We start from the raw sequence: 21,976 nt of genomic DNA, 5'->3' as shown, positions 1-21,976 counted from the left end.
TATATAGGGTGCCTACATTCTGCATGGACTGGTTGCATGATGTGCAAATGGCTTTAGATACTGTAATAAGAATTTTAAGGTCTTAGATATATCCCACGTAAGGACTCCATACAGGCTCTTGGATACCCCATAAGGGAAAAAGGGCAGATTTTGTTTACAACAGATACCTATTAGGTCCATAAGTTACCATATAGCATATATTCAACACAAAAAACAGCGACAATTTGTTGTTGACAAAGGACAGCTGCACATATAAAGGGCCACATTACCTTCAGTAGCTTAGAGCCTCATCAAACCTAAATCCGGCCCTGGGCATAAGCCATAGTTTTCTTTATTAAAACAAACAAACAAAAACACTATAGCACAGTAACAGAGACCATTAAAAACATTAAGAGAGAACTGAGGATGTGCAGGAACTGGGCTTAGCGGGGAAGGGGCGCCCAATCACAAGCGGCGATGCATCTCCGGCCGAAACTACATCTCCCAGCATGCCGCGCGCCTCAGTCATGCCGGCGACGAGCGGCGGACGCGAAGGAAGCGCGACGGGGCAAGATGGCGGAGTTTGGGTAAGGGGATGCATCAGAAATACCATCGCTGGACCCGTGTCCTCTCCCCTCCTCACGCTTATTCCTGACCCGCGTCTTTTTAAGGGGTTGAAAATAATTTCTGCACATTTCTTCAGGGAAAGGGGGAGGTCTTAAAAATACGTTTTGGGGTATGTGGAATGCAAACCCGCTATTTTGTCTTTGTGTTTCACTTGGTAGGTCTGGGTTAAAACATTCTAACCTTTTACATGCTGACTTGTTTACTAGGGAACCACTGCATATCTCTCGCACCATTCCCGGGGCAGTGCTGAAGTAAAATAATAATTAAACCTCCATCAATAGTATGTGCATGTGTGTGTGTTTTCTTAAAAAAGGCGTCTTTGTATTTGGCCCACCAATATTTTTATTGTTTCCAACAGATTCATCTTTCATTTAATTACCTAATAAGAGATGGGAGTTCAAGGACTTTGGAAGCTGCTGGAGTGCTCTGGAAGACCCATAAACCCAGAAACGTTGGAAGGAAAAATCCTGGCTGTTGGTATCCTTAAAAAAAGAAAAGGAAGAAGAAAAGGGGAGGGGGGATATTGTAGTGAAACCCCACAAAATTTGACAAGAAGCAGACTGGGGATGTTGCAAAGCTCCCAGAACAACAAAGAGTTAAATACTATTTTAGCTTCAAAGCTAGAGCAGCAGCTAAGTTAGAAAGCACAAGCCAAAACAGAGACAAAATGCATAGCTGTCAACTTTTCCCTTTTCTTGCGAGGAACCCTGTTCGGAATAAGGGAATTTCCCTTTAAAAAAGGGAAACGCTGACAGCTATGAAAATGGTACCAAGTCAGCACAAAAGGGAGGTGATGATGAAGAAAGCTATACAGTTTATTACAAACCACAATTGCACAGCTTAAAATGATTTAAAATGCACGAACGAATAAGCTAATAAGGAATGTAAAAAAACCAGTTTCTTTCAAACCTCTTCTGATGTTTGACAGGATGTATGTGTCTCTCAGAGAGTCCTGTGGCATCTTAAACTCTTAAGAAAAATAATGTGTTGCAGGCTTTTGTGGGCTAGAGCTCACTTTGTCGGCTGCAGTGTCAGGATCTGACATAAGCAGCTGCTTGAGATGTTCTTGTTGTTTGCATGCATCTGCTTCCCCAGTTTTCTTCCTATGAATCCTCTTCTAAGATATCAGCATTTGGCTAAATCAAGCTGTGAAAGGGGCAAGGGACCGCCATGGAAATTCCACCCACAATGCCCACCTTCTCATTTTGTTTCACCGACTTTGCAAGCTGCTGTTCTTTCGAATTCGCCCTGTCTTTGTTTTTGATGGTGAAGCACCACTTCTGAAGAGGCAAACTTTGGTACGTGCTTTATGTGACCTTGTCCAGTACTGAACCTTTTGCCAGGTACAGTATAAATTTATTTTCAGGAAAATGAGAATAGGATTGCATCATTAGAGAAGCAAAATTGGAGCCTTGCAATTAATTTGATTCTCCCAGCTACAACAAAATGGAGGCTCTGCTGTGTGCATCTCTAACCGAGGCAGGAATTTAATCCTTTCCCGCAATGGTCAAATTTAATACGGCATTCAGTAAATCTTTGGCTCACTTGTGGAAGTATGTGTCATGAATAGAGTATACGGTAGCTGGTCATTAATGTAAGGACTTCTAAAAAGACCATTGGAAGGACTGTTATTGTAGCTGACTTTCTCTTTCATTTAACTACAAACTGCAGTTTTATAGGAAATGCAGCAAAGCTGTGCACAGCACAGTGCAAAAAACATGATGCCACTGTAACAACATCAGTAAAGATGTTGCATGACGATAAACCTGTTGGTAAAAAAAAGTCAAGTTCTAAACAGCAGTTTAATATGAAATGAGATTCAAATTAATGGAAAGAACATAATCTTCTAACACAAAACATTATTTCACCAATGTTGTTGGCAGGCTAAGCGAAGACAACGGAAAGAAGTTGCAGCCGCTGACTCCAAGAAAACGTCAGAGAAGCTTTTGAAAACTTTTCTGAAAAAACAAGCTATCAAATCTGTTCTGGCAGGCAAGAGGCAAGTACATAGCCTCTCTCTCTCTCTCTTTGAAGGCAGCCCTGTTTAGGGAAGCTTTTAATGTTTGATGCATTACTGTATTTTAATATTTTGTTGGAAGCCACACAGATGGGTGGGGTATATTATTATTATTATTATTATTATTATTATTATTATTATTCTCTCTCTCTCTCTCTCTGTGTGTGTGTGTGTGTGTGGTCCCTCCCCACTCTAAATATTAAGTTTTTGCTAATGTTGTTATCCCCCCCCCCCCAGTGAGGCTGCATTCCCTAGCCTTTCAGAAATACGAAGAGAAGAAATAGATGATATTTATGTATTACCTTCTTTACAAGAAGATGCAAAGAACAGGTGAGTTGAACACGCTTATATTGTTTCTATTTACAAAGTTTATATGGGCATGCAACCATTAAAGAACACTCTGCTCTCTTGCTTTTTATGGAAAATGTGTTGATACTTGATAGCTTACCGCCTTTTCTTTTGTAACGTAGTTCTGATGAAGAAGATGAAAAGGAATGGGAGGAGCGAATGACCCAGAAAAAGATACTGCAAGTAACTCTCACTTTATTTAGAGTTCTTATTTATATTATTGTGGGCATTTCTAATGGATAAGGAACATCAGCATAAAATCTAAGTGCTGATGTGGTATCATGGCTGTGGTTAAGTAAACACCAGTGCTTAAAACCTGTGTCTTTGAAGCAACATCTGGGGAAAGTCCTTTGCCTAAGACTTTTGAGAGGTGCATAGAAGGCAGTACTAGGCTACCTAGATCAGTGGTATGACTCCACTTAAGGCTTTGCATGATCCTAAAAGTTTAAATAAAAGGACCTATAGGGCAGATACTTTTTAAGTGCAGTCTCCAAAAGTAAACTATAGAAAACTAAAACTTTCAATATTTTTGTTAGGCTCAGTAGTATGTGCTTATTTGTTTTCCTTCCTGTACTTTTGCACGGTCGGCGTCTTCCTTTTGAACTACTATCTCACGGCTCTGCATTTTGTGTGCTGCCTTTTCCAACCTGCACAGGAAGAATTGTGTGAAAACCCTCATTCTGTAGATGTTGACTCGGAAGATTTCCTGAGCTTGCCCCCTGAAGTAAAGCATGAGATCCTCACCGACATGAAGGAATTCACAAAACGAAGAAGGACGTTGTTTGAGGCCATGCCAGAGGTAATGCACAAGCCTTCCTTTTACCTTTTCAAGTGTGCGGAACAAAATCTTGCTCTGTTTAGAACAGATAAATCCCTGTTAGTAAACCCACTATCATCACGACAAGTACTTACGTAAAAATGTCAGAGTAATAGTTCTCGGTGTAGAGCAGCTTATTTAAACCATTGCATAAAATGTCAAAAATAGCAGCATCACAATTTAAGGTAGACATAGGGCAGTCAAAATGAATGAATGAATCCATAGCCGGAAGGGAATAGATTGAATGCTTCAAATACAAGATTTGCTCATTTTATTTTACTTAGTTTGCAAAATTTATATACTTCTTGATTGTAATAAACCTTCAAAGTGGTTTTGCTAACATTCAAAGGCAAAGGCCAGCTTATAGGCATGTGCCCATTTATATATGGGAAGAGAAGGATGCTCTCCCAGTTCTCTGGGAAATGTCACTAAGATTAAACTGTAAGGAATCTGTCCTGTCTGTTAAATGAATTTTGAGGCTCCATACACACTTACCTGCCAGTGAGCCCAAGTGAACTCAGTAAGACTTAGTCCCAAGCAGACATGTAGTGTACTGTAAATCATAGAAATTGAGCTAAAATCATACACTGTAGAGCAAGGGTGGGGAGCCGCAGGCCTGTTGGTGGCTTGTGGAAGTCAGTCAGTAGTTCACCACAACTCAACCAGTGTAATGTAGCAACAGCATGTAGAGCCCCAGCAGAGTCTTAAGAGATTTCATGCTCCCAACAGACAGCTTCTTCCAGGGACTCTGGAAAACAGCCACACAGCTCAAAGTCACAAAGTGTTTGTTGTCTCCAGACACAAGACAAAGTGAAACCCTAAAATCTACTATATACAGTTCTTCTGGTCTTTGAGGTAAAGATACGTATGTACAGAAGAATCTACTAGCATCATGGATAGCTCAGTTGGTTAGAGTGTGGTGCTGATAACACCAAGGTTTCAGGTTTGATCCCCATATGGGACAGTTTCATGTTGCTGCATTGCAGGTGGTTGGACCAGATGATCCTCAGGGCTCTTTCCAGCTTTCAAAAAAAATTCTATGATACTATCACTATGCTAGCTAACACTGCTGTGTAAAACCCGCAGCCTCTTCTCCTGACTTCTCACAGATCCAGAGGCAGACCCTGACAGCAAACGGGAAAGGGCACGACAACCCATAAGGAAAGCAATGCCCTAGACACTATTATACCCGTCACTACACATAGATAACGGGACGCGGGTGGCGCTGTGGGTAAAACCTCAGTGCCTAGGACTTGCCGATCGTATGGTCGGCAGTTCGAATCCCCGCGGCGGGGTGAGCTCCCGTCGTTCGGTCCCAGCTCCTGCCCACCTAGCAGTTCGAAAGCACCCCTAAGTGCAAGTAGATAAATAGGTACCGCTTTATAGTGGGAAGGTAAACGGCGTTTCCGTGCGCTGCGCTGGTGCTGGCTCGCCAGAGCAGCTTCGTCACGCTGGCCATGTGACCCGGAAGTGTGTGCGGACAGTGCTGGCTCCCGGCCTCTTAAGCGAGATGAGCACGCAACCCCAGAGTCAGTCACGACTGGCCCGTACGGGCAGGGGTACCTTTACCTTTACCTTACACATAGATATATTTTCTGAACCATTTGGAGGGTGAATGGCTCAGCAAGTCAACCTCGCTGGGGTTGCTATGGTAACCCAGTGCACCTGGCACCTTAGCTCAGAACATCCAGGTGTGTGTGGGGGGGTATTGTGCTCTTCAAGACATGAGACCAAGCACTGTGTAATTTGACCCATTGTTCTCCTGACACCAACGAGGTCTCGGGGCTGAATGCAGTTCTCCACACTTCTCTGTCTGGCCCTCAGAACTCTCTCCAGGCAACACATTCCTCTCCCCAGGCTACACCATGTTGGGATACTGCCGGGAAGACGGGGGAATCAGGCAGGCCCCCAGCTGGCTCCAGCCGGCAGCCGGTCTCCCTTGGAACAGCATCAAACAGTGACACGAGCCTCAGATACGTTTACAAACCCGTGCACGCTCTGTCAGAAGAATGTGTAAATCATCACACAGCAGATGAGGCAGACAGAAGTGTGCAAGCATATTTACAGCATTTATTCAGCATAGTTCAGGAACAAAGGAAAACATGTCTGCATCCCTTCGTGTCCAGCAAAAACAGCAGTAAGCAAAAGCAACATACAACGGAAGTTCCCAGCAGACTGTGCTGGACGTAAACAGGCATGTGATACACAACAGTCATGCCTGACCCTTTTAAGGTGGAATGGAACTATATCTAACACACCTCTCCTCTGCTGCACGCTCTCATTTAGTGTTTTGTTTTTGGGTTTTTTTGCCGGGTTGGAATGTGTCCTTGAACTTTGGTAGTGTCTCTGGCTTGCTTGCATGGAGGATGCAGTTAGTGTCTTTACAAACCGGCCTATTGTGTAAAGGTGAAATATTACACGGTTGCACTGCCCACTTTTGCCCCTGACTCGACCTATCACAGACATGTGGCCCCTGGAAGGGAATGTGGCCCTCAGACAGAGAAAAGTTCCTCACCTCTGATGTAGTGGGTAGCCTTACATTGTGTGCTCACAACCGGAAAACTGTAAGTGGAGCTGGCGCTGGTTTCTCGACTTCTAAACAGCTGACCCGTAAATAGATGTGTTTAGATATCTTTCACACATGTAACATTGGCCGCAGGGCACCCTGCTGTTTTCAGGCAACTGTTTTAAATCCCCCCCTTGCATAACCCCTTTTTTATATTGCAACTGTTCTTGGCTATTTAAAGCACTGCCAGGCAACCAGTTATTGTGTTTCCCTATTTAGGGTCAATAATGCTGTGATGATAGAATGCTCAGTCCTAACTCTCAGAGAAACGTTTGCCGTTAATTTGCCATTTTTATCTTGTTTCCATCACACACAGCATTCAAAGTGCCCTTATCAGTAGTGGCACCCGCCCTGTGGAACGCCCTCCCACCAGATGTCAAAGAGAAAAATAACTACCAAACTTTTAGAAGACATCTGAAGGCAGTCCTGTTTAGGGAAGCTTTTAATGTTTAATGGGTTATTGTATTTTAGTGTTTTGTTGGAAGCTGCCCAGAGTGGCTGGGGAAACCCAGCCAGATGGGCGGGGTATAAATAATAAATTTATTATTATTATTATTATTTATTATTACTTATAGTTTGTTATTCATGCCCCACTTTTCTTCAAAACTGAACGATCAGAGCATGTTATGGTAAAACCATAAAAGTACATCAAAACATGTATAAAACGTATTTCAAACAGTAAATTTTACTAAAAGGCCGGTATGATCTAATAATGTTTTATTTTCCCAGCAAGCCTACATTTTTGCATACTGGAAAGTAAGATGCAGTTCTGTATGCACTTACCTGGTCATTGAACGGAATAGGGCTGGCTTCAGAGTAGACATGCATACGCATGCTCAGTGCCACTTTGAGTTTTTATTACTAAGCGAGGATTTGAAACTAAATCCCCTGGGGCAAAGTCCCATGGTCTGCTCATAAGACTCCCTGCTTGAATCCCAGGCTCCATTCTCAGCTGCCAGCTGCCACTTGCATTTCCGGGACCCAAAGATGTACTGCCTGATTCTCTTGTCAGCGAAGCTAGTCAATGAGCCACAAGAGTTTTTCTCGCTCCTCAAGACACCTTCTGCCCAGTGTGCCGCTCCCCCCCCCCCCCGTTCCTGTTCTGTTCCTGTTTATCCTCCACTGTGATACCATGAAGACAAAAGATTTTTGCGTGCCCCCTGAAGGCACTGCAAAGTTGTCCATTTCCTAAAACATATTGCATGTACGGTATATAAGCTTTTGATTTTTCCTCCTTTTGTACCGCATTGCGATACTGTGATGCTAAAATGTGTTTTGTGGACCCCCCCCCCATGAACCCTGCCCCTACCTCCTCCATTTGTTTTTAACTGATCACTCCTGTGGGTTCCCTGTTGTTATTCATGACGTCGAAAGGTTTTTCTTTTGCAAGGGCCCAAGAATGTATCTTTAGAAAACAAAAAACGCAAAGGGCCGTACTCACTTTCACACTTCAGCCGCAACTGCTTTAATAGGTAGTTCCTGAAGGGTTTTCCATGGTTCATTATAGCTCAAAAGAAAGTTAGCCATCTCTGCTGTGTTATATGAGGAGGAAGTTTTGCATCTTCTATTATATAACTATTCCAAAGTCAGTGGATAATTTTCAAAACTTTTTACATCTTAAATGGAACAAGCTATGGGATGGATATAATTGCTGACGTTCTAAAAAGAAAAATGTCAACTTTTTTTAACAAAACGTTGATGATAATGTCTCCTGATGGTTGAAATACCTCCTCTTCCTCTAACACAGTACATTTATTTGCCCTGGAAATACAGGAAGTTTAATTCAAGTTTATTGAAGTGTTGTTTTTGTTGTTGTTGAAGGAGTCCAGTGACTTCTCCCAGTATCAGCTTAAGGGATTGCTTAAGAAAAGCAGCTTGAATCGGCACATAGAAAAGGTGCAGAAGGAGATGAATGAACAGCACTCAGGCCAAATCCAGAGCCAGTACGAAGATGACGGGGGCTTCTTGAAAGAAGTGGAAACCAGGAGGGTTGTTTCGGAAGACACCTCTCACTATATCCTAATAAAAGGTAGTAGGGCAATAACGTTTCCTTCCATGAGAAAATTAAATGCACAGTGCTATTGAAATTAAAGCAGTTTCATAACCACAACAAACTTAATTAATTAATTAAACCAGTTTAATAACTGCGGAATAACTTCTGTTGTCTATGCTCTGGTAACCATGTTTGCACATAGGGATGCCTCTGAAGATGGTTCGGAAGCTTCAGCTGGTACAGAATTCAATGACCAAGTTGCTGAGAGTTTAAGGCTAATCTTGGCCCGACAGCACTGGCTGCCACTTAGCTTCCGGGCCCAATTCAGAGTGCTGTTTTTGACCTATAAAGCCTTAAATGGCTCAGGACCGCAATACCTGAAGGGCCGCCTCTCACCCATATAAACCGCCCTGGAATCTGCATTCACCACCTGAGGCCCTTCTTCCTGTGCTTCCTCCAGCTGAGGTCTGGAGGGTGGCAAGACGAGAACGGGCCTTTTCTGTGGTGGCTCTGCTTTTGTGGAATGCTCTCCCGAGGGAACTTTGCCTGGCGCCTTCATTATATATTTTTAGGCACCAGGTGAAAATGTTCCTCTTCAGCCTTTGGTTGATTCATATTCTATAGTCTTTTAAATGTGTCTGTGAGAAGGGTGGATGAGTATTGTTTTGCTATTTTGTATTACTTATTTACTTGTTTTTATCGTGCATTTTATTCTGTGACCCACCCAGAGATCTTATGATGACAGGTGGTATAAAAAGTTAAAGGGACCCCTGACCATTAGGTCCAGTCGTGGCTGACTCTGGGGTTGCGGCGCTCATCTCGCTTTATTGGCCGAGGGAGCCGGCGTACAGCTTCTGGGTCATGTGGCCAGCATGACTTAAGCCGCTTCTGGCGAACCAGAGCAGCGCACGGAAACGCAGTTTACCTTCCCGCCAGAGTGGTACCTATTTATCTACTTGCACTTTGACGTGCTTTTGAACTGCTAGGTTGGCAGGAACAGGGACCGAGCAACGGGAGCTCACCCTGTTGCTGGGATTCGAACCGCTGACCTTCTCATTGCCAAGTCCTAGGCTCTGTGGTTTAACCCACAGCGCCACCCGCGTCCCATAACGGGTGGTATACAAATCCTATAAATAAAATAAAAGTCATCACTAGGCTTGTATGTGGTTTTAATCCCACAGTCTTTCTTTATAACCCCCCTCCTACCCTGGTATTAACATATGAATAAACAGTGATGATCCCTTTTCTCTCAGGTGTCCAATCCAAAGGCGATGCCCCCAGAGATATGAAAACAAAGTCTGCCAGCCATTCTTCTGCAGGGTTTCAAGATTCAGAGTCTAGAGGGAATATTAAGGAGGCTCAGGTTAACAGGAAGCCCCCTCTAGAGGATATTGTAAAGGCCGAACCAACAAGCAGTTCTTCTCTAGCTCCTCCTTCTCCCAGAACCGTTCTTGCTATCCAAGCTGCCATGCTGGGAAGCAGTTCAGAAGAGGAGCTGGAAGGCGACAACAAAGATCGGCTTGATGGGGATGAAGGCAGGTCCAGCGCTCATTCTGACGCCAGCAACATGTCCCCAAGGACACTGAGGGCTATTCAGAATGCTTTATGTGAGGAGGAGGAGGAGGATGTTGAAGCATCTTTTTGCATCCGCACTGGTGGCAGTCGAGTGGAGAGACCTCCCGCGAAGGATATTTTTGCAAGTAGCTCGGATGAGGAGGGCCAAGTACCTGAAGATCGGCGTGAAAAAGAGCCTCCATTTTTATCTGTCGGGCATTCAGAAGGCAAACTCATTTGCCAAGACAGCGAATTGGGTCAAAGGAAGGATCTCTTGGAGAAGGATCAGAGCGTACCTGAAATCGTATGCACTCCTTTTATGGAAAAAGTATCTTCTGTGGCCGATAAGGAAAAAGGAGGAATGGGAGCCTTGACTTCCACAACAGGCACAACTTCTGGGGAAGACGAAGGCATGGATAGTGGCACAGAGCGGCGAGAAAAGCCTTCGGCGCAGACTCCATCAGTTGTCCCAAGCCATTCAAACTTTGCAGAGGTAGCCGAAAATGGCAAAGCTGAACATTTAGTGGAATTGGTTCAGCCGTCAGGGAAACAAGCCTCTGAAGGTCAGCAGCATGCACTCCTGTTTACTTCAGAAATGGAAAACCTCAACAGAGAAAGAAAGGAACTTCAATCACAGTCCGAAGAGAGTGATTCTGATGGTATGTGGTTGTTAAAATATATGCATATGATAAAGGCGGAACATAGGAACAAACATAAACATGACAGAATGTAAGAAGGGTTCTGTGGAATGCCCTGGGCAGGGTAGCTCAGATGCATTCATTTTTGGTGATCTTTCAGGGGCAAATTAAAAACGGTTTTGTTTTGGAAGGAAGGCAACTGTTGAATTCTGCTCTCCCACCCAGATTTTAATTGGACTAATTGATGCTTATGAAGTTGTTTTTAAATATTTTGAACCACTTGGGTTTTACTTTAAGAAACTTGCCAGAAGAACAGAGGCAAAGAAGCCAATCATTCTCACTTTTTCTTTTCTTTTTAATGTTGATCAGGTAGCTTCATTGAAGTGGATGCCGAAGTGAGTGGTGAACCTCAGGACGAAGCATCAGAGGTGTCCCTTGCTTCCGCTGAAGAGGAGGAAGAAGTGTTGTCTGCAGAGGATGTGAAAGGGGCTGACGAACGTCCCATGGGCAGCCTAACAGAAGACACTGGCGAGGATTCAGAGCTGTCTATACAACAGGATGCTGAAATCGAAGGCAAGGAGGATGCCGTTAACGAATGGCAGGATATTAGTATGGTAATTATTTTGTTGTCAGTAACGAGGAAAGAGCTGTATTCCCAGGGAATACAACAATTCTGTTCAGTTGTTCCATAACATTTATTTATTTAATGAGAAAGATTTGTTGTTGTTTATTCGTTTAGTCGTGTCCGACTCTTCGTGACCCCATGGACCAGAGCACGCCAGATTTGTAGAGTTATTTGAAAGATTTTGAAAGATTTGTAGAGTTATTTGAAAGAGTACAAAAAGGATGAATTGGAAGTCAGTAGGAACAGAGACTATGACATCCATGAAACCCCCCTTCTTATGACTGGTTTGCTGCCTGTACTTTTTCAGATTCTGCCTATGACTGAAAATTAGAAATAGGCTATTTTTTTTGAAAAACCCCTTCTTAAAAACAATGTGTCAGAATTTCAGATTTGACGATGCATGCGTACAGAACTGTACCAACAATGTCTTCTGCTAAATTTCCTTTCTTTGGCTAGGGTTCCTCTGTTTTTGCTCTGCTAAATGCAGAATTTGGACTTGTTTGGTGCAGAATTTTATATTTCTGGGGGTTGCTAACAATCCCAAGCATAGGTTTCTGCTGTAATTATGCCTGCTACGAACTTAAACTAACATACATCGATGCCTTGGGGCTTAATGGAACTTGGATCTTCCTTTATGTTTACAGGAGGAGTTGGAAGTCTTGGAAACAAACCTTTCTGCTGAGCAAAATGCTCTAAAGGCTCAGAAGCAACAGCAGGAGCGTATTGCTGCCACTGTGACAGGACAGATGTTCTTAGAAAGTCAGGTAATGTATTTATCATCCCTTCTTGTTCTCAGTAGCCTTTAAAGATTCCCATTTTCCCAAAGGGAAAACTGAGAAATGTTGGCAAGAGTATCCAGTGAAGTTCAAGTTCAGCTCTCTTTACACTGGGTTACGCTGGCTTTGACTGTGACCGGGAAAGAGGCGAGGGAGGGAGAGTACGAACTTTTGTTTAAACTTGAGGTATGAATATTTTCCTTTCCTTATTGCATTTGAGCAATGCTCACATGATCAGTTTCATTGAATTATTTCACAGCTGCTGCAATATTATATACAGCTATAATTTATTGCAACCCCCCCACCTACATCAAGAGACAAGCTTGCTTGACTCATTTCAGTGTTGTGTGCCTAATTTGAACAACGGGGATTTAAGAAGGAAGAATAAACTGGTATTTCTTAAAGTTGAGCACAGCAAAAGAATATCTTTGTCCCTTCTAATTTCACAGTTCTATGATTCTGTGAGATAAAACTGAGAAACATTTGTGAAAATAAATTCCCTCCCATTACATACCAGGCAGGTGCCATCTCTGTTGTCTCCTCATCGCCTTTTGAAGACCTCCCATAAATCTTTAAATTGAGTGTTTTACCCCAGTCTACATCTGTATTGGATTTTACTTTAAAAAATAAATAAATGCTCTTTTAAATACATTTTTATTGTTAAATCGCTTTGAGATCTTTCACAGGAACGGGATTAAAATAAATGGAACAAAAAAAATAAAACAAGAGGAAAATGTCAACATTACATCATAAGTTAGAGGCATCCTACCCGCCCACTCCACAAGCACACACATTCTCATGTTAGTAATTCCTTCACATGTTAACTCTGCATGACTTGGAAGAACAAACAGCAGAGAGAGATGTCAGTGATAAAAGCTACAAATTGCCTTTTTGTTTCTGTTTTCCACTGTGCAACTTAAATGTATCATATTGAGTTAGGCTGTTGGCAGAAAGGGTTGGCAAGGGATGTGTACAAACAGATTGAATGTAGCTCTTATACTAACCCCGCTAGAAACTAAAGTAGAGCATTAGCAAAATAAGTGATTATTGACGTGTTGCCAAGACACACATTAGGGAAGGAGGGGTGGAAATGGGAAAAGTCCTTATGTATTTTTCTTAGAAAGCTGGAAATAGTGTATCTGTTCCATCTCATGCAAATCCAGGCTTAACTGACATATCATATAGCTGCAGATGCAGCAGATACAAGCTTGGAACATCTCCATGACAAACAGCTGTCTGCAGAAGATTTATTTGCCCTGCTCACATAGTCAGTGTTCTTACATATTTTTGACCTTTCCCTCCCCAGTAAAACTAACGCTGCACTCAAAACCAGTCACTTACTGTCTTCTAAGGAAAAAAATTATCTACCAGAAACCACAATCACTGGCATCGTTTGTAAGTTGGGTGTGATGGCTTGCATGTGTGAATGACCCATTATACATGTAATAATGCACTTCCATGTTGCCTGATATTGCCTCCGATGCAGTGCTTTCCAGTGGAGCTGGTTCGCACATTCACCTGCCAGTAATTGAGTGATACCTGTGGGAGAGAAGTACAGTGGTACCTCTGGTTATGAATTTAATTCGTTCCGGAGGTCCGTTCTTAAGCTGAAATGGTTCTTATCCTGAGGCGTGCTATCGCTAATGGGGTTTCCCGCTTCGCATGCGCCAAAAGCATGCGATTTCCATTTGCATCCTGGGGCAAAGTTCGCAACCAGGAGCAGCTACTTCCAGGTCAGCAGAGCTCGTAACCTGAAGCATTCATAACCAGAGGTACCAGTGTATTGAGTTTGTTTCTCCGTTCTCTCAGGAACTTCTGCGCCTCTTTGGCATTCCATACATCGAAGCCCCTATGGAGGCAGAGGCTCAATGTGCCGTCTTAGACCTCACGGATCAAACCTCGGGGACAATCACGGATGACAGTGACATTTGGTTGTTTGGAGCACGACATGTGTACAAAAACTTCTTCTCTCAAAACAAATATGTGGAATATTACCAGTACGTGGATTTCCAGAATCAGCTAGGTAAGACCAAAAAAACCCCGGCTTATGCAGAAGATTTGAATTGCTTCTTTTTTTTAACCCTCTAATTGAAACTGCAGTTTTATTATTACGATAGTGTATCAACAATTTCGCTGTTATACAGCAGATAATACAAATATATTTCCTTGTTCCTCTGTTCGTTCTTCTGCTTCGGAGGATTATAGAATTAGTGACAAGCGTTTTGAATTCAGGGGGTGACCTGCATAACACTGCTCTGTTAGTTCCACCAGCTGGAGATGTTCTGTAACTGGTTGATCCTTGTGGCTGCTGGTGTTGGTCCCTGGATTAACACTCTTAATCTTTCTGATGTTTGGCTTCCCAGATGAGGAATGAGTCATGTCTGCTCAGTAGTTAGAAACAATTGAGACACAGCATTTAGTCGGAGTAGCCTTAAAACCTGTCAGGTTTCTTGAACTAAAAGCAAGTTCTCTCGTTAGCCTGCACTTGGAGCTTTTGTATAATTTATTTAAACTAGCTTTTGCTACCCATGGATAGGGTAGAATAATTATTACCTGGTCTGAGTGGGGCAGCTTCGGTAAAGTGTGGTACCAACGTTAGCGTCCTTTGGGCACCAGGTTGACATACCTTTTCTTGCAGGCATTTGAAAGAATGATTAACATGCTTGCTTCTCTCTCTCTCTCTCTCTCTCTCTCTCTCTCTCTCTCTCTCAGTGTAGGAGTGTGTATTGCTATTTTATTGTTAAACTTGATAGCTGTTTTACTTGCAAGCCACAAGACATTTGTTATTAGGAGATGTTGATAATAACTTGAATTAGATCAATTGTTAGCAATAGTTTGTGAATCTTTGCAGCTCTTATACATGTTTTCAGTGCCTGCTCTTGCATGAAGATGATTCATGCTAATTCCAACCAGTAGTTTTTTGGGCACTCTGTTGATTTTGCTGATACGTAGCAGATCTCAAACTTGGTTGCCCAAGATTTCTGCTCTTTGTGTGTGGAAAAGGTTCAGGACTGAACTTCGTAGTATACACCATAAAAGCATCACTGAGCTGTTGCACCCCCCTTTTTTTTCTTAACAAAGTTAATGTATATTTTTTAGTTTAAGTGTGAACTTGTGAATTCTGTCACACATGATTTGCTTATTTCCCTCCCTTCAGGCTTGGATCGAAGCAAGTTAATTAATCTAGCCTATCTGCTTGGTAGTGATTACACAGAAGGAATTCCTACTGTTGGCTGTGTAACAGCAATGGAGATCTTGAACGAATTTCCTGGACGAGGAATGGAGCCTCTCTTAAAACTTGTGTAGGTATTTAATTTTTTTTGCAGGCTGTTGTCTTGCTTTCTCTCTCTCTCTCTCTCTCTGTATGTGTGTGTTCTGGTCTGAAGCATTATGAGCTAGGATGCCTGGGTAATGCAAAGGGAAATATTAGTATAACACAGAAACAATCATGAAGCTGTTTAAATTTCTTGTAATTACTGTGATTCTCTGCATTTATGGCAGAACATGTTCGTTTGTCATGGCAAACCATGGTTTCTGGCTTTCGCATGCTGCCAGGTTGCTCCCGCTTTGCCTCTCTCCTGGTGCAAACAGGAGAAATAAAGCAGAAAGGTGCAGTTAAGCACAGAACCATGGTTTGCTGCTCTCTAACAAGCCGTAATCTGAAAATCAACAGCAAACCATGGTTTAAGGCTGTCTACTGATTCATGTATAATGGGCTTTTGATTTCTCTTTGACGTTCTTTATACTTTTGTCTTCCATGAACGGAAAAAAGCATTCACTGCTCTTCTGCAGATGCAATACCTTTCCCAAACTGATTTCAGCACATGGTCATACCTGGTCACCACCCTGCTGCACACTGGGGCAAACTGAGGACCTCCATTTCACATTGCACAATGCAAGGAAATGACTTCTGTATTGGCTGTGTGCTCATTGTGTACTAAAAGCTGTTTTGGTTGCTGTAGTCCCTATACCTGAAGGAGCCATAAGCTCTTCAAAACTGAAGCTTCCCTTGTCACTTTGACAGGTGACAGTCCTGACCAACCCAACACATTCTCTCCCTGTGTGTGTGAGAGAGATTTAAACATCTATTTCTGTTTTCTCAGGGAATGGTGGGCCGAGGCTCAGAAGTATAATAAAACGCGTCCCAATCCGTATGACACCAAAGTGAAGAAAAAATTGCGGCAGTTGCAGCTTGCACCCGGTTTCCCAAATCCTGCAGTAGCAGAGGCTTATCTGCATCCCGTGGTGGATGAGTCGAAAGGATTATTCGTTTGGGGAAGACCTGACGTGGAACAGATAAGAGAATATCCTTTCCCCCGTCTGTTTTCTCTGTACTCTTGATAAGCTGTGCTTTGAAATGCTCCGGCAGAAATGTTTGTGAAACATGCAACAAATGGGGTGCTGTGTTGCATGAAAGAGCTCACATGGTTTGCTAACACAATTCTGTGGTGCGGAGGGGATAGAAATCTCTCTCTCAATGCAAGTGTCATCCAGAAGCAGCTAACCGATTTGCCACCTCTTGTGTGCTTCCTAATGCACAGAGTTTCTTCAATTAGCTGTCACCAAATGCAGATGTGTGGTGAATGAAAGATACTACTTGAAAAACAGCAAGTCAAAGAACTGCAGTCTTTGTGTGTGAAAAGTGCAGCGATACATGTATAAAATTAATAGGAAAGGGCTTGAGAATATTCCAGATTTGCATCATAAAATGTAGTAGTTGTTAGGGGGTTTTCTGCTTTTAAATGCTCATCGTGCTGCTACATAAAACTATTACCGTATTTTTCGCTCCATAAGACACACTTTTTTCTTCCTAAAAAGTAAGGGGAAATGTCTATGCATCTTATGGAGCGAATGAGTGGTCCCTGGAGCTGAATTGTCCAGGGGCAAAAAGCAGATAATGCTTTTTTTTGAAAGAGGGATGTGGGTGTTGAAACAAAGCCGCTGATCGTTTGCCAATCGGGGAGAGAGATAAGGGATGCTAGCAATAAAGGAGGCTGCCTGGGAGCGGATAGGTAAAGACAGCAAACTTGCAAAGGGGGCAAACAGGAAAACTAAAGCAATAAGGAGAGAAATTAGAAGAAAAGGAGGAGCAAAAAACTGCTCCAGCTATGGAAAAGACACTAAGGCAAACAAGAGGGAAGGGAGTGTTGAAAGGAAACAGCTGATCGGTGGGATCGGAAGAGAGATAAGGGACCCTAGTGGAGGCTGCCTGGGAGGGGGGAGGTAAAAGTCCATGGATCCTCAGGATTTTTACATTGGGTCACCCCAAATTCACCATCAGATCACATAGCATGTCCATGGCTACAGCCTGCACCAAAAAAAATCACGCACCCACTGTTGCGTGGGGCCACAATGGCGCAACAACGTGGTTACAAAGCACGGATCCACATGGATCCTCATGATTTTTGCATTGGGTCACCCCAAATTCACCATCAGATCACATGTCTGTGGCCACAGCATGAACCACAAAAATCATACATCCACTGTTTCATTCAGAATATTTTTTTCCTTGTTTTCCTCTTCTAAAAACTAGGTGCGTCTTTTGGTCCGGTGCGTCTTACGGGGTGAAAAATATGATACTTATAGACTTCCAAAATACAAGGTTGTATCCAGCTCTGTTTGGGTGGCATATCCCTGTTCATCCTAAAAATCTTCTGCAAAGGATACCTCAGTCCTCTGGATCAGATTTTGAAGGGTGTGCAGGGGAGCAATGGCTGCAAGAGATTGGCGTGGAGGAAGAAGGTCTCTTGCACAAGTTGCAACTTGTTGTGGAAGCAGAATGGCAGCATTTGACACAATCCACATAATTGCAAATCCTGTTTTCCTGGATGTGTTTGCTGCTTTCAGGAACTTTCATTCATGCTTTCATTTCCTTTGAATTTCTATTGGCCCTTGACTCAAAACACATTTTGCCAAAGTCGTTTTGGCTGGACCAAGTTGAAAACAGACGAAGTCCTGTTGCCTGTCCTCAAGCAGCTGAATGCACAGCAGGTATCAGTAACACGCACAAATGTGTGTCTGTGGGAGTGTTGAAACTTGTTTTGCTACATCATCAAAAAGCTGTCTCCATATGCCCTGATAAACCCGGGCAAGAACAGTTAGAATGGATATCTAAGCCCCATAAAGGTAGAAAATTAAATCATCACCTACAAATATGTCTATGAAATTCACTGAAAGTCGGATAAAGAAAGCAAATGATGAATTTAAATCCCATGAATAAATTGCTCAGGGCAGACTCAAAATGCAGACAAGAGTGAGAGCTCAACTGAGTATTTTTAATATTTCAGAACTGGTGTATTGTAGATGAAATGAATGGTTCACTTTTTAGAACATGTTTATCCCATCTTTTCTCTGGATCAGAATTTGGGTAGGCTCTGTTTCAGGGATGTGGTCCTCCCCTCATCCCCAACCATTACTGTCTAGGGCTGATAGGAATTGGAGTCCAACAACATCCCTCTTCTATATTAGCGGCCACTGTTTTTTTGCCATTGTGTGTGCTGGTGCTTGCTGCGTTACAGATGTGGCTCATTGTATCTTGGTGTAGTTTTGCCCCTACTGTGCCAGGGAACAAGTAGAAGACTTGAAAATATTTTTTCCAGCACCAGGCCTATGAACCCTCATTTTTCCATTTCATAACTCCCACTAACATCTGCTGCCCATGCCATAGGTTGGCCACCCATGTTTCAGGTGGATGTTGCAAATTTAAGAAACTATGATGTCCTTGTTCTACTCCTGTTAGACTCATCATGGGGTTTTTGTGGGTAGCCTTCTGAATTGGTTGCAGCACCATAGGTGCTGCTATCAAACAGCTTACTTTGATATTAAGGATTGTTTGGAAACTGAAGGACCAGCACTGACCTCGTATTCACCTAAAAACACAGGCCATTTAATGGACCTGGCTGATGAATCTTTTAGCTGGCTCAATGAGTTTATTATCTTTGAAGAAGGGGTGCGGGTTTAGGTTTGCAGGTGAACATTACATAGATCTCAAGCAGTTTAAGTGGTAAGATGCTTTGAGCTGAAAACAGAAGCCAGATAAGTACCAGAAGCCTGGAGACAGTTATAAAGGGATTAGCATTTGGTTTGTGCTCAGACCTCTTGATTTCTAAGCCCAGGAGTTGGCAGGAACGGTCTTCCCACAGGTGGCTAGGAAATTTGCCAGGATCAGTGAGGCTCCTCTTCCTTTCCAACAAGTTATTTTCAGACCATAACTGGCGACATAAATTTGTAAGCAAACATGTTGATAACAGATGATGAGTCCTAATGTTGAACAGACAAGAGGGCTTATCCAGATGCTACCCTGTCACGTTCTGTGCCACCTGGAATGTGACTAGTTACCTTTTTCTGAAACTCCTTTGTTCAGTGATGAAAACCAACCGTGTAGAATGGCAGGGCACTTCCCTAGCTGTGCAGAATCATAATCTCTGCACTTAGAGCTGCCTATCTGGAGAGAGTAGTCAGCATTCAGTATATCAGCCTGTGTAGAAATTGCATGAGACCCCACAGGCAGAGAACCTGGTTTTTATGCAAATTATATGCAAATATCTACATAGAAAATATGCAAATGAACAGCAGTCTTTATTGCATGTTTATTAGGAATTCTGGATTACTTAGACACTTTATCTCTTTCAAAACGAAACCATCCAGCCCCAAACCCCATAAAACCACAAACTGCAAAATGCAGTATTTTAAGGATAAACTGTGAACTATGTGAAGCTGTGAACTATATGAACTGATCCATTTACTCACCAAAGGTTAATCTGAATGAACAGATCTTCACCCTCCTACTATGAAAGATATCAGTGGCATGTTCTGGTGGACCTGTCAGGAAAGAAGTTTCAGAACTGAGGTGCCGCTAACTGAAAGTTCTTGAGTAGGAACTTGCAATCTACCTTATACTGAGCCAGATCATTGGTCCATCTAGTGCCAGCAGTGCTCCAGGATTTCAGACAGTTCTCTTCCACCTCTACATGGCGATGCCTGGGATTGAACCTGGAACCTTCTGCATGCAAAGCAAATGCTCTACCACTGAGCTATGGCCATTTCCTGAGTCTGGTGGATCTTATGGCTTGCTGGGTGGAATCTCAAGAGAGGACTTCCCCATAGATCTTCATTGGTACAGTGGGCCTCAATTGGCTTGATAGGCCCAGGCAATATAGAGGGTTGAACTTAGATGCCCTGTGTCTTTTCCCTATTGCAATTAGCCTATGCCATAATTCCTTAACATCAGTTTTGGGGATGCCCCCTTTTCTCTTCTTTGTAGACTCAGCTCCGTATCGACTCCTTCTTCAGATCAGCCCAACACGAGAAGCAAGCCATCAAGAGTCAGAGGCTTCGCCGGGCTGTGACTTGCATGAGGAGGAAAGAGAAGGAAGAAGAGCAAAATGAAGTCCTGCAGGCGACTGCAGTCATGGAGCAAGAACGCAAGCGGAGGAAAGGGAAGGATCCTGTTCGAGGTGCGAAGCAAGGACTGGCTGGAACACAGGGCCGGCGGGGCAAGAGGAGAAAAACCCCACAGCTGAAAGCGGAGGGTTGTGGAGGGGGAGGCTTCATAGGGGAGGTTCAGCTCTCGGAGGCTGAATCGTCCAGCGAATCGTTGGGCGAAGAGTCGGAGAAGGAAGCCTCCAAAAGGTGCAAAAAAGGAGGAAATGCCCTGGTGCTTGAAGCGGACACAGCCAGCTTGGAGATTGAAGCCAAGCGGGACGAAGTGGGGAACAGCAGCTCTAGTGCCGAGGAAGAAAAGCCTCTGGTCACAGCTAGGCCTGTATTTGAGGGCAAGAAGGCAAGGGGCAAGTCTTCCAGGGGAAGACGTAAGAAATAGTGCTAGCTAGCAACAGATAGGGAATTCTGAAAATCCTGTTTGGTATATAGTGCAATGAAATCTTGGCTAGCCAGGAATTGCTCTCCCACCTTCATTATCTTACTCTTGTATATATCAGCATGAACCTCCATGATCTTATTTTTGTATATATTAGCACTATTTATTAAATAAGGGCTTCTCTTTTTCTAATAGCGATTACGAGCTGGAATGTTTAAACCTCTTTTAAGAGGATAATATCAATGTCTGTTTTCTCAAGAATGCTTCCAGGAGAATAAAGAAATTTGCCTCCCTTGAAGGTTCTCAAGGTGATTTTGTAATGGTGTATGTGTTTTTCATCATGGAAATTGAGTCATTTTATAATGCAGTCAACCTGTCAGTCAGCTTCACACTTCATGAAATGCGAGCAGCAGCGTACCATACAGGGTTTCTGCATTCCGCCAGAAGAAAATACTTTGGGCAGCTTCAACTCCTCATACCGTGCTGTTCACCTATATTAAAAAATCATTTCAAGCATGTCATCCATTGCAGAGCTATATCTGATGGGACTGGTCTTTCTCCAATACAAGCTACAGATAGCTAGTTGTATCCTAACAGCATAGCTAATAGAGAACTTAACAAATAAATTCAGAAGGAGAATTGGCTTTGCATAGTGGCTGAGGAACGAACGAGGAAGATCTATGCTATGACCTTGCTATGGGCCATGTCAGCTGCTGTATTTGGGGACAGGCAGGAATTTTTCCAAACTGGACCTGGCCATTGGGTTTTTGCCTGCCTCATAGCAATCGTCACAACTTTGTGAGGTTAGGCATTGGGTAGGCCTTGACTTGGCTGGAGGGGAGGTTGTAGCTTCTTGCCCCTCCTTGGTTGACGGGATGCGGTTAAAGTGATCTGGGAGGAGTAGCTTCTGTCCGACGCCAAGACAGGGGCTAGAACCATAGCAGCATTCCAACAGGGACCCCTTGAGGGGTCATAAAAAAGGTAAAGGGACCCCTGACCATTAGGTCCAGTTGTGGCCGACTCTGGGGTTGCGGTGCTCATCTCGCTTTACTGGCCAAGGGAGCCGGCGTACAGCTTCCGGGTCATGTGGCCAGCATGACTAAGCCGCTTCTGGCAAACCAGAGCAGCGCACGGAAACGCCGTTTACCTTCCCGCCAGAGCGGTACCTATGTATCTATTTGCACTGTGACGTGCTTTCGAACTGCTAGGTTGGCAGGA

The 21,976-nt window shown here is 43.3% G+C and overlaps 1 protein-coding gene across 2 annotated transcripts; it reads left to right on the top strand.

Annotated features, from left to right (window-relative positions):
* Positions 1 to 501: 501 nt before the first annotated feature.
* Positions 502 to 21,056, top strand: ERCC5 (ERCC excision repair 5, endonuclease). 2 transcript variants are annotated; one of them, XM_053384441.1, is made up of 16 exons: positions 502 to 566; positions 965 to 1,083; positions 1,729 to 1,904; positions 2,490 to 2,605; positions 2,861 to 2,953; positions 3,094 to 3,154; positions 3,627 to 3,770; positions 8,176 to 8,383; positions 9,601 to 10,560; positions 10,909 to 11,153; positions 11,809 to 11,928; positions 13,750 to 13,963; positions 15,098 to 15,242; positions 16,044 to 16,246; positions 17,849 to 17,931; positions 20,204 to 21,056. In XM_053384441.1, the coding sequence occupies exons 2-16, from the start codon at positions 996 to 998 to the stop codon at positions 20,759 to 20,761; spliced, it is 3,414 nt and encodes a 1,137-aa protein (XP_053240416.1). In that variant the 5' UTR covers positions 502 to 566; positions 965 to 995; the 3' UTR covers positions 20,762 to 21,056. The 2 variants fall into 2 exon arrangements, with proteins under 2 accessions (XP_053240416.1, XP_053240417.1); XM_053384442.1 differs by lacking the exon at positions 502 to 566 and adding an exon at positions 642 to 715.
* The last annotated feature ends 920 nt before the right edge of the window (positions 21,057 to 21,976 follow it).

The sequence above is a fragment of the Podarcis raffonei genome, chromosome 4, assembly GCF_027172205.1.
Source record: "Podarcis raffonei isolate rPodRaf1 chromosome 4, rPodRaf1.pri, whole genome shotgun sequence".
Lineage (NCBI taxonomy): Eukaryota > Metazoa > Chordata > Lepidosauria > Squamata > Lacertidae > Podarcis > Podarcis raffonei.
The sequence above is the reverse complement of the archived record's forward strand: the minus strand, read 5'-3'. Positions and strand labels throughout refer to the sequence as shown.

Bases quoted from the DNA above. Each gene is read 5' to 3' on its own strand.
- ERCC5 (XM_053384441.1), top strand. From the start codon at position 996: ATGGGAGTTCAAGGACTTTGGAAGCTGCTGGAGTGCTCTGGAAGACCC. The intron at 2,606-2,860 runs GCAAGTACATAG...CCCCCCCCCCAG, and splicing joins TCTGTTCTGGCAGGCAAGAG to TGAGGCTGCATTCCCTAGCC. The intron at 2,954-3,093 runs GTGAGTTGAACA...TTTGTAACGTAG, and splicing joins CAAGAAGATGCAAAGAACAG to TTCTGATGAAGAAGATGAAA.